This window comes from Prionailurus viverrinus, chromosome A2 (genome assembly GCF_022837055.1).
Source record: "Prionailurus viverrinus isolate Anna chromosome A2, UM_Priviv_1.0, whole genome shotgun sequence".
NCBI lineage: Eukaryota > Metazoa > Chordata > Mammalia > Carnivora > Felidae > Prionailurus > Prionailurus viverrinus.
In genome coordinates this window covers 21,554,922-21,567,492 of record NC_062562.1, presented here as the reverse complement: position 1 = coordinate 21,567,492, position 12,571 = coordinate 21,554,922, and the positions used below count along the sequence as shown (strand labels likewise).

Sequence of the window (12,571 nt, the reverse complement as noted above, 5' to 3'; positions counted from 1 at the left end):
GCCCTGGCCTGTAGCCTGGGGTCAGGCCAAGAACTTGCCAACAGTTGGATCATCCTCTTGAAGACCACAACACATTGAAAGGGGCTCACCAGCCTCTGGAGGCTGTGCAGGACCCACCAGGTGACCCCTCCTAGGCCCTCGCAGACATACTCCTTTTCCTGAGACTCTTGCAGTTGGCCTACCTTATATTGGGCCCCGGTTCCACTGGGTTCCACGGGGACAGGCCCTGGGAGGAGCCCTTCTGTTGTTCTCCACTTTGTTAGGAGAACATTACAGGCGCTTACGCTATACATGGAGAAAGTGGAGTTGCTGGCTCTGAGAAAATTATATTTTGACCATCAATTTGAAGAAAAATTGTATGCTGACTTTAAAGACTAATAGGGACAGTACAGCTACTTTATCCCTTTTCAAAGAAAGACTTACTTCCTGCCTGCCAGCAGGCCTAAGCCCACCTGTCCTATATCTGGGCAGGACCACCTCATTTGCTGGCAGTCCTTCTGCAACTCAGCAGCCACACTGGAGCACGAACCCCAGCCGTATGGGGCCGCATCTGTAGTTAAAACTCCACATCAGGGTGGTCAGCAGGGGAGCCCTGGGCCTAGAGGTAGGTCATCGGGGGGAGGGGCCTACCTCCCAGCCCTTCCTTCATGAGCCCCAGCAGTGTGAGTGGGGAGGGGAGGGGGTGGAGGGGGTGGTGGCCACGTCTGGCCAGATCCCACAGGGCTGACCCCCCTGGTGTGGGAACGCTCAGAACTGGTCTTCTCCAGATGCCAGTGGTGACAGTAATTTAGGATGTAAAGTCCTATAGGAACTTCCTAAGAGGCTCCTGTGAAAACAGCCTCATCCACGTGAGTTGATGCTGTTCAAAACGGTATACCAGGCTAGGTCTGGTTTGATCCATTCCTTGGATAGAGGAGGAGGGGGTCTTTCCATTTCGTGAATTGTGGGCATGAAAGAGCTGCCAGATTCAGAGCTCTCAGGTTCTTGGCTAGGAATGCTGTGGTCTTGTAGGGGAAAGACACACATGTCGTGGGGCCAAACCTGGAACAGTCTGCGGCATGGTCAGTGAGGCTGCCTCTCACTCTCCTGTCCCTCCGACCACAGGCATGAGATGCACGCACATACGCAGACATGAACACACTCACATATATGCACACACACACACGCTTTCCCTCTCTCAGATCCCCAGGGCCAGCACATCTGAGCCAGGGGAATCATCTGGCTTGGAGGTAGACCCACTTGCCATTCTCTTGGAAACATCAAGAAGGCAACTCTAATGTCAAGTGGGGGAAAGCTCTTTCACATGGAGCTGCAGGCATGTGCAGGAAGGTCAAGCCTAGCACTATCGAACAGCTTGCGGCTCAATCGTTCAGTGTCTTCCAGAGCACGGTCATCAAGGGAAGGTGAGCTAAGTCAGGGTTTCGTCGTCTGGTTTTGGATCACAGAGAGGAAAGGGCGATCACAGATCTGAGGCTCCCAAGCCAAAGACCAGGTTTGAGACACCCACTGCCTTGTCCACAAAATACACATAGGTGACAAAGCACTAAGTCAGTAGCCCCAGGTAAATTATGTATATGAACGCATGTCACGAGGCACCACGGGCTAGGAACACTCCTGAGGTTGAGAAACAACAGATAATCCTATTCACTGTCATTCAACTGATTGGACTGGGTCTGATTAAAAGAAATAGAAAACTATTTATTTGGATAATTTTTAACATCATCCTCTGTTGACGGGTTGACATTTCACTGAAATACACATATAACATAATTGCATCATAAAAACAAAAACGGTCTCCAGCATGTCTTCAATGGTACACAAGATCAGGAGAGTGGTGAACAGACACAGGACAGAGAATTTGTTTGCAACATAAATCATGGAGAAAACTGAGAGGCGGCTCAAGAGGCCACTTCCAAGGACAAATAATGACAACATATTTATTAAAGAGACATCAAAGGAGGATAGAAAGCATCACCCTTCCTCGACACAAAAGCAGAGGTTTAGAGATCATGCTTATGTTTTGCTTGCTCCACGCAGGAAGAAACACATCTTCTGCGAGTCAGGGCCTGACTTGACTCTTTCACACGGGATCTGGGGAAGGATGGGGAGGGGGGCTATGGGAGGTGGGGTGTCTGGGAATGAAGGAAACAGATGTTCCCAAACTTGAACTGAAATGAAGCTTAAGCACAGCACCCTGAATTTATTACATATCACAAAACATGGTAATGAAATTTTTCTAGCACACATATCAAGCTAACAGGTAGCTTAGGCTGCTCCAAAGTTTCCATAGGCACAAATTCCAATCCCAGAAAACTATCTTAAACTCTTGAAAAAATTACTTTTTTTCATACCACTAAAAAAAAAACCAAAACATTTTTTTTTTAAATAAACACTTTACAACCAGTAAAACGATCTGTTCTTTCATTTTTCATATCGGTGTCTACCTCAATCAGCAAAATACTACTTTAATTTGAAACGTGGTCATTTAGCACTTAAACCAACACAATGAAAGCTGTATAGTCATTCCATTAACATCACAGTAGAATTATGGTTTTGAATAAACACAGAATTGCTATAAAATAGAAACATTTTTGATTTAAGATGTCCAATCATATAAAATATTAAACAGAATCAAGCCTAGTTTCTGGTTGATTTTTAAATGCTAGATGGTATCATAAATATCTTTTAAAAAAAGAAACGTTGGCGCTTTGCCCGTAGACTGCTGCTTTAAATTTTAGACACCATTTAATTGGAATTTTATAGATATTTACTCTATAGAATGATTAGGTCACCCAAACAAACAAACAAACAAAAACAAACTATAAAATCTCTCTAAATATTTCTGAAGCAATAGCATAAAACTATGGTATTTTAACATCAGATATGAATATTCATTTACCTTCCTTTCTCTCACCCACTGTTAGAGTGAGTTCTCCCTACCTGGGTGCATGAGATGCCGTGCTGGCTGCCTTCCTAAGCTAGCTCTGTCAGACACACCAGGAGCCGCCGGCTCTCAGCACCAGAGAAAGCAGAGACAGACGCCAGAACACAACCCCGAACATACACTGTAACAGTGGAGATAAGAGATGTGCGTCTCCAGTCGGGACCGGGCCGGGCCATTCATCTTCGGACGCCAGTGCCAGGCTTTCAGACTCCAGCCAAAGACCCCCCCTGTCTGCTATAGCCTGTTCTCCATCACAGGCTTCGCTTGGCCAGGGCCAGCCCTACACACCCGTCTCATTAAAGGCAAGTTCTGATTAACCCTTTAGCAGGATTCAGCCCCTGTTGCATCAGAGGGCATTGTTTCAGACTAGCTCCATCAGAAGAAAGAACTGGAGACTGAATTCTTATAGAACAAACCAGCTCATCTACAAGCTGTCCTTCACTGCCCCCGCAAACACACAGGCACACATAGCACACACGGCACACCCTTTCTTTTGTCATCCTTTTCCTCCAGGGAAAATGTGACAGTGGGGCCTTTGCGCCCATTATGCACCGTCCTTGAGTCATATGTAAAGGGTTAGAATCAAGAGCGTGGCACTCCATGGGCCACCCACAGGGATTCTGATCCTGGCTGAAAGGTCAACTGTAATGTCACTGCCTAAGTGACTCCTGGCATCGCACTCAGCAGTACACATCAAGTTTGTTACCACCACTTTGAAAGATAAAGGAATCTTTTTTAAAAAAAAAATTATCTAAAGAGATCTATGATGTCTCCCTGCAAGCGATCTGACAGACCTATCTGAGCAACCTTGATTCTTGGTTGTAGTCTGACACCAGACTCAGAGCAATTCCTGCCAGTTTCTTGATAACGGAGTATTACTTAAAGTTCAGCAGAAGCCTCAAATCATGATTTCTATTCTGTTAGCATCTTTGTACCTGCCATAATGATCTCACATACTTTATCCCACTATATCCCGGGAAGCCAGGATTATCCCCATTTGGTTGAGTGGCCTGCCTGACTGATGAGGGCTCAGCTGGGACTCTGGTCCCCAGGCCTGCCCCACTCCGACCACCACCAAGACAAAGCCATTGAGTCTCCAGGAGCAAGGGCTGGGATGGAGTCTCAGTTGTGTGCTCACTTAGCCCTGTGACCCCACACATGACCTCAGTCAAGGTTAACCTTCTTCCATCTAACCTTGCATCACTAAGGTCAACAGGGAAGTGGACCAGTGATCATAAGGTGTCAAGAAAACTGAACCTGTACTTAGCACACGTCCTGGTCTCAGCTGTGCCGCTCTGAGGAGTACCGATCTTTGAAAACACTGTCTATCACACAGACCCCCATTCCTCCAGATCAGCACAGGCACGGGGGTATGACCTACGACGCTCCATCTGAACTTAGCTGGACACAGGGCTCACAGGTAGCTTTATGTCTAGTCAGTGAGTTGGGCCTTGGGTGGCACCTGGGAGGGACAAAAAAGTTCAAGGTAGGGGCAGTGCAATATGCAGGAGGCTCTCTCACTAGGGAGATCCTAAAAAGGCTCTAGTACCCTTTCCCTTTGAGGGGAGGAGTATGTGGGATCATTTCCCTAGAGCAGCAGTTCTCAAAGTGTGGCCTGGGGACATCTCCAGGGACTGACGAGGTGACTGTAATGTCCACACTACCAGGACATTCTTTGCCTTATACACGCATTCCCTCAGAGCACAATGGGGTTATTCAAAGGCTATACGACATGCGAGGATGTCACCTTTCTGGTACCTTTGTGCATGTATATTCTGTATTTTGAAATTTTCTGTTTTATTTTTTAATGTAAGTACTGATATACAAGGGCCCTCAATAATTTTTAAGAATATAAAAGAGACCCGGAAGTTTGAGAACGGCTGACAGCTCATCCCCAGACAGGCCACACAAACCTTTCTTCAGGCCCTGGCCCCTCACCTTACCTACGATTCCCGTGGTTCTGCTGACCTTTCTCTGCTTTTGGAAGAAATGTCCTTACCATGGCTTCTTTTGAGCTAGCCTTTGGCACTTCTTAATGGGGATTGCCTTCACCATGGCCTTAGAATGACGTACCCTTCCGTTACCCCAAATAGTCACCTCTCTTAGATGTGAGGTATGCCACAGAGAACGAATTTGCACAGTTCCCAACCTAGGAACTGTTAGTAGTTGACAGTAAGCTCCTTCCCATGAAAAATTGAATCATGACATACGAGGGCTAATGAAGGGTGTCAGATTGGTATTATTCAATAGCACACCATGATAATTAAGACCTTTTGCTACTACATAGTATCACCTGCTGTAACTTCTGTTCAGTAATTCTATCTTCTCAAAGTCTTTCGAAAATAATTACTATTATTGTCAGAGGGAAAAGAACTCCTGCCTTTCAGAAAGAGAACAGAAGGCAGTACCCAATAATCCTATGAATTTATAGTTGGGTCCCGCCATAGTGTAATCTATTTATGAACAGCCAGCCTGGTGCCCAGTCTCACAGGTTGTGATGGATACTGGCCTGCATCCTGTCTTCTATCCAGGAGCTTAAGAGTTTAGCACCATGGATTCTGGTGTTGGGTACCATGTTTGCTGAGTGGGGGAAGATTCTCAGATAATTTGAGTTGTCTCCTGCAACGTTTCTACACTCAAAGCTACACTCTTCTGGCAAGGTTTAAGGAGGAAGGACAGAGGCGTCTGCAGTCTGACTGGATGCCAAGTTTTAGGGAAGCCTTGTTTCCCTTTTGAGTTGAAGTCGGAGGTATACCTCCTGACTTCTGGCTGTTTCCATGAACTGCCCTTGGCTAGCAGCCACAGTCAGTGCCGTCACTGAGCAAAACAGCCAGGCCCATGTGGGGCCAGAGACTCTTGTTTCATTTAAACCATTCCCTAATCCCATCTAGAAAGTTCACTGCTTTCTAGTTTTTCCTTATTTGGAAAGACTGCAGAGAGGCGTGTGGAAATGCCTGCCATGCACACTGCTTGGGGGCTGTCCTGCTGAGACTTTACCCTACGGAGACTCCATTTAGCAGTTGGCTGGTCACAGTGGACCTCTGAGACAGGGCCCCTTGATAGTTTAATAAGCTTGACTTCTGGTGGATCAGAAACAGGGGGTCATTTATCTGATGGGGAATTAGCCCCACACCTGTGCTCCCAGGGCTGACTAGCCTCCTTTTCAGGGACGATACACCAAATTCTTAACAAACGATACATCCCAAGCACTCCCTGATCGGGGCAGAGGAGACCCTCAGACCAGAGCACAATCCCAGAAATCCCTGCTACAGCAGGCATTAGCCTTTTACCACCTAGACCACAGAGGGATGTGGAGAGGGGCTAGATGTTGGCAGGGGGGCCACCGCTGTGAAGTGGCATGTACAGACAGGCTTCAACATCTTTGCAAGGGGTGCAACCATCCCTCGGTGTGCTGGCCGGCTTTCAACCCCACCCCACATCACTGCCCTGGGCGCTGCGTGAAGTCAGACCTGCTCTTTGGCCCCGCAGACTCTGCTGTGAGAATCCATAAAGCCCACCATGAGCTCCCAGACTTACAGCAGTCTACACAACGGGAGCAGAATCAGGGGCCGGACCTGTTTCTATGAGTGAGGCCAGGGAATCCACTTAAGTGCAGGCAGGCCAGACCACTGGTAACATAAGCCACTGGGACCAAAGGGCAAAGGTCACAGTACAAAAGACAACACTGGAACAGCCCTCAGGGCTGGGAGGGACCCGACAGCTGTGCCCAGGATGGGCCTGTAGGCCTTCCACTAACACAGTTCTTCCTGTCGGTGACACCACTTGCCCACTTGAGCTGCTCCTGCACAAGTGCAGCCAGGAACAGGGCTTCCCCATGTTCTGCCGGCCCTGTCCACCACCTTCCCCATGCCCCCTCATGCACGCACACACACGCACACAGCCTCGTCTGCACTGACCAGGGCAGGCAAAAGGGGCTTCTAAGCCTTCTTTTCTCCAGGTGCTTCAGAAACTTCTAGTTTTCACACTACAGTTACTTTTGAATATTGATTTCAAAACTCAGGTTGGCTCCTCTGGGGGTCTTGGGCTCAGCACTGGATGTACAGACCTCCTTAAGCACTGCTTGTGATCGGCTGAGAATTTCACACGGGACTCCCTCATGAAGCAACTTCTCAGCAAAAGTCTACCATTTGTAAGATGTGAAAACACGACCTGTACAGGTACCTCTGTGTACATCTGTATACACTTCCCAGAGATCTTTGAAAGGGGAGAACTCTCTTTCTCAGTGGATAACTACAGTACAGAACAGAAAAGAGATCAAAGAAAAACAAGAATTTCTTAAAGTTCTGGTAGTAAACAGGCATAGGATATTATTATTGTTGTAGTCTTAATAATAAGCAATTATACGTTCAAAGTGCTTTACAATCACTTAGCTATTCCTCACAACAGCCCTGTGAGGTAGGTCGACATTATTACCCCCATTTTACAGATGGGGAAACTGAGGCACAGAGAGGTTAAGTGTCTTGCCCAAGGTCACGCAGCAAGTGAACGCTGGAGCTGGGACTAGAACCCAGGTTCCCTGACTCCCAGTGTCCTTGAAACTAGACCACACTGCTTCCAAAGAGGCATCCCCAGACTGGCTTTGAGCACGAATTAAAGACGGACAATGTTGGATGAGGTTTGGGTGTGGTGGTGTTTCCCGTGGACACGTTAAGATGGAACCTGAGGTGTTACCTGGACTGGTTTGGGCATGCAGGTGTATGTGTTAGTTTAAATGGTGTGTCTGAGCTTCCTGGCCTGCCCACTTCTCACGCATTCTGGACGGGGTCACTGCAGAGAGTGGGGGCCGGAGGGTCAGTAGGTCATGGCGGACTGGCATATAAAAGGAACTCTGTCAGCTCGGCGCCAAGGGGCCTGCCAGTCTTTGGGAGTTCAGACAAACTAGGGACGCAGAACTTTGGAACAAAGTCAGCTGCCCACCTTAGGCAGGTCTGCTTAATCTTTTTATCGTGTTATTTTTTACTGGCCAGCATCAGGAAGTTGTGTTCATTTCATTCTCTGTGGGGCGGCTGCCCCCCTCCTTTGCTCTCTCTCTCTCTCTCTCTCTCTCTCTCCCTTTCTCTGAGTCTCTGCTTGGAGGGGAAAACTGTTAAGCCTTGCACGTTCCCTTTCATGAAAAAGAGCCACCGTGAGCAGCGTCCGCGACAGGAGGCCATGGCTCTGCAGATGAGCCACGGCCCCGCTTCCGCCTTCTGGAGGAGTGCTTTGCTTGGAAGGGGTCTCCCTGGGGCCTTGGGTTTGCTTTTTTTCTGCATTTCTCCCGAAATGCTGTTTCAGTAGAAATAAGCCCACTTGAGACTTTTCCCTTTCAAGGCCTTAGCCACAAACGCCTTCCGACTAACGAGCTTGGTGCTGTAGCTCAGGCAGAAAATTCTAAAGCATCCGTTCAAGCATCTGAAACAAACGAATCAGCCAGTGAAATCTCATCTGTTAGCATCTGTTCTCTTCTTAGATTAAAAAAGAAAAAAAAGAGCCTTTTTTTATGGCTTTAAATGGACTCATGCTTTTAAAAAAAGAAAAATACCTCACTATGTTTTCAACTAAGGTGCCTAGGTAACAGGAGTCTGACACTGCACAGGTTAAGTGTCTGTGGCGTGAGTTCCCCTCTCTTTCTGCACCGAGCCTCCCCAAGGTGACCACGTCAGGGCACACCAGGGACTAAGAGTCACTGGGTTCCCGTGTGCCACCCCCGCGTCCGCTCGACCACCTGCATCCCCATCTGTCAGCTGGGCCGCGGGCTTTCACATAAACCCTAATGACTTCGGTCTTTACAAGCTGGGAATAATGGTGTCCTCCCTCAACCCAACTTCCAACCAGGTGAGGAAGAGACCATCCCGCTTAAGTCTCCCTGTCATTAACGAAGGGCAGGCTCCCATCTGGGATGCCTGGGGGATAAGTCTCCTTGGATCTCACCAGAGTGTCTTGCACAAAGGAAATCCTTGAATGTTGAAAGAAAAAGAAATGAACAAAACTTTTCCCACTTTGGGATTTTTTTTTTTTTTCTTATCCATGAGACACTGGACTAATTCATGTCTGTATCTTGCATGGAAGTCTTCATCTGGAAGGTCTGGTGGGGCTTTACTATTTGAGGGGAGGGGACTGAGCGCTTTCAAGGCTGCAGAGCTGCGTTCCTTTGTTTACTTGCTCTTGGCGGAAACTTGCGGGTCAGTCGGATGCAGCAATAATGGATGAACAGCAGATGTGGGGTCAAACTCAAGTGAATATGGCACATGGGGGGTGGAGGTGTGTGGGGGGAAACAAAAAGGCAGCCTGATGCAGCTTCTCTCCCACCCACTCTCTTCCCACAGAGGGTGGGAGAGAAGGCTGGCTTTAATGAAGATGGATGGACAGATGGAAACTGCACACTCATTCAGACCACAGAGGCCAGAGGACACCGGGTGCCGAGCTCCTCCCCACACACGGATCCAGGAGCTCAAGCCATTCTCCCTCATGTAGAAGGGGACACCGCAGCGGGTCTGGACAGAGGGAGACCAGACGGAGCCCATGGGGTTGAGAACCACAGTGCATCTGTGTGCCCTTGAGAACCATTCCACGGGGAGCAGAGTGTGTGGACCAGTGGTGATCCCGCTCAGACAGACTGCACTCTACGCAGCACAAGCACGCACATGCCTACGTCCTCCTCCCGCGCTCACACTCCACCTGCCATGAGCAATCCGTCCGTCAGCGTGTGACGCCCGGGCGCGGCGAGAAGCAGCTCATCCCACTTCTCAGCAGACCACACCCACGTCCGTGTGCTGGACCTAGTGACACTGTGGGTGCCGCTGTCATTCGACCCTGTGGCCCTAGCTCCACGGCATCACATAATATTTCATCACACAGAGAGGAAGAGCCTCCTTGCGCTTACTAAATGTAGAGTGACAAATCACATTTAAAGCCACTTCTAGGGCAGAGGAGGCCAAAGATGTAATTAGAATTATCCTTCAAGGAGACACAAATTTTCTATTTTTCATGTTTGCTTCAGAATCCAAAGCACTTTGAGAATTTATCTGTCAAGATCACGAACACAATTTAATTTTCTAGGCTGTGTACTCAACGTAAATTACAGTCATAGCCTCAACTCCAACCAGGTGTAGATGTGCTGGTATTATCATCTAACAGGAAACGTTTGGATTTCGCCAGGGAAATGAAACACTTTCTACAAACAACAAAATGAAAAACGTTTGGGAGAAAAACATTATCACAACACATAACGTAATTGTCTTTTACCCACGACTTACAAACATAGTTTTAGCATCATTTGAACCTGCAACTTAAAAGACTCAGGGAAGCCCATCCATGAAATGTGATAATTAATTACTCAGCCATGTGTTGTTTTTCAGGTTTTAAAACATCAAGACACAATATCCAGCCACTAGAGCAGGAACTGAAGCCATCTGGTTGCAAAGTCTTGGGGATTCAGGAAAGGGAAAACTCTGTATCCAGGTGACCATCATACATGCCTTCCCCAGAAAACAGAAGCGTCTCATAACATGGACATTACGGTTACTGGAAATTATGGCATAACCATCCATGAAAGAGTATGTTTCCCCCTCCAGAGAAGTCATCAGGTCCTACCAACCCCACCAACTAGAATCTGAGAATAGCAAGCAGTTTCCTACAGGCGGAGGGAACCATGACACTCTGAAATACAGCCAGTCTAGGTCTCCAGGCCCAAGGCTGTTCAAGGAAGCTCCTTCAGAAACTCGTTCATCACACCTCCTCCTTGCACCCAACCTGGCCATGCTGCTCTCAAGAGCCCACGGATGGACCAGAGGCCCGTTCAAATCTGTAAACACGTCTGTTCCGTTTGCTTCGTCTCTCTAAGGCTACTTGTGAACTGTGATCACTTTTGAGGACTGGCAGGGCCAGAAGAGAGAGTTTTACTCGCAAACTCCACAGCCTGAGACGGCAGTGGGCCATTGGACCGGGCCTCTGATTCACTGAGCCACCTTTAGGACAGGCGATGAGAGAAACAAAAGACCAGAAACTGTCTTTAGTTGCTTCCCCTAGCTCTGCGGCTGTCTGGGCAGAACAGAGGCTTCCTCATGAATCCTCAGGTCACTGTCACACAAGGTCATCTGCTAACCCAGCATCTGCATGTGCACCACATTTCTTCACTCACGGCCATTCATGCTCCCATTCTCTCTCTCAGCGAGGCCACAGACCAGCCCTCACCGCACCTCACCGGCACTCTGGACACCAAACAACGCTGGGACCTTCTCCTCGGAAGGGACTGATAGAAGGACTGTTCCACACTGAACCCTGTTAATAACTACACGGCCCAACCTGAGACATGTGATAAGAGGGACATAAAGGTAATTTTAGAGTAAACAAATTAGCAGGAGAAAAACATCCTTGATCTTATTCATGATGGACTTCAAGCACTCGGGGAGCAGAGATGATGGGGCTTTTGATTAGTTTGGACAGGTGTTTCTGACAGCTTGCCAACAGTTCCCTCGTGCCGGTTCTTCATGCCTTGTCATTCCCTCTTCCCCCTGCCTTTCTCCATCACCAGCACTCACTCACAAGCTTTCCTGCCTCGCCCCTCTTCCTGCAGGCTTCACGGTGACCCCCTTCCTCCACATACCTGCTTCCCATGCCAGAGCTCTGGGATTACCCAGGATTCTACATCCTCAAATGCACGGACCCTGGCCAGAACCAGAGGTTCTACACTCCGGGAGCCTGGGGCAGGCCGGGGCTGGCATAGGGGAGGGACCAGAGGCTGGCCTGGGCACAGAGCAGTGTTTGCACAGCGCAGAGAGACAGACACACCGCAACACACGTGCGCGCACACACATATGCACGTACACACACATCAGGAGGTGATGGATGTTACTGAAATGGACCGAAAACCAACAAGCAGTGGGGTAAGAAACAAACAGAAACAAAACAAAGCACTTGCGTTCAGATGGAGAGCTGTTTCCGGGGCAGCTAGGGCCTGAGCCCAGGGCCAGGGGTGGGGAGGTGGGTGCCTACCTAAGGTTAATGCCTTTGGAGAAGCCTGGAGGAGACAGGGTGCAAGGCGAGCGCCGGCCCCCCGCCCGCCAGGGCTGTGCCTCTGCCGCTGTCCTGGGGGCCCTGCCACAAGGGCCACGGCAGGTGCGGGCACAACAGAGAAGAAGCAAGGAGAGGGAGGCACTTACCTCGGAGCCCAGAAATGACTAGTCCACATTTTGGGGGGTGTGCGGTATCTCAGTTTAAACAAAATCCTTGTGGCACTGCTCAACCATGAATAGTCAGCTCTCTAGTATTTCAAATAAGCTTGTAAAATCGTTAGTGAAAAGAAAAGGTAACAAAAGGACAATTCACCTGTAGGGCAATGGTGGTGTTCTTCGCAGGGTATTTTCCCACCAGGCCTTGTTCTTTCCGTTTCTTGAATTTCCTAAAGTAGTCCTGTATCAGGAAAGTGGCATAGAACTTCCCCACGGTTACCTCATCATCTAAACGGAGAGACCAGACAGAGCTCTCCCGAATCAGCACATTTGCACCAGGAGCCTAAACTCTCTCGCTCGGGGCCGGGGCTGGGGTGGGGTGGGACTGTGCTCAAGGCACTGAGCTCTGGGCTTAGACACGGGAGACTAAATCTAGCAAAAAGCAAGGTTTTGCAAA

At 48.8% G+C, this 12,571-nt stretch overlaps 1 protein-coding gene across 8 annotated transcripts in view; it reads right to left on the bottom strand.

Moving 5' to 3' along the window:
• The window catches only part of CACNA1D (calcium voltage-gated channel subunit alpha1 D), a 305,785-nt gene that overhangs the window by 12,400 nt on the left and 280,814 nt on the right, over positions 1 to 12,571 (bottom strand). For all 8 annotated transcript variants that reach the window (XM_047850427.1, XM_047850433.1, XM_047850431.1 and 5 more), the window contains one exon: positions 12,272 to 12,402. In XM_047850427.1, the coding sequence (XP_047706383.1) occupies positions 12,272 to 12,402 (131 nt within the window). The remainder of the gene's footprint in view (positions 1 to 12,271; positions 12,403 to 12,571) is intronic.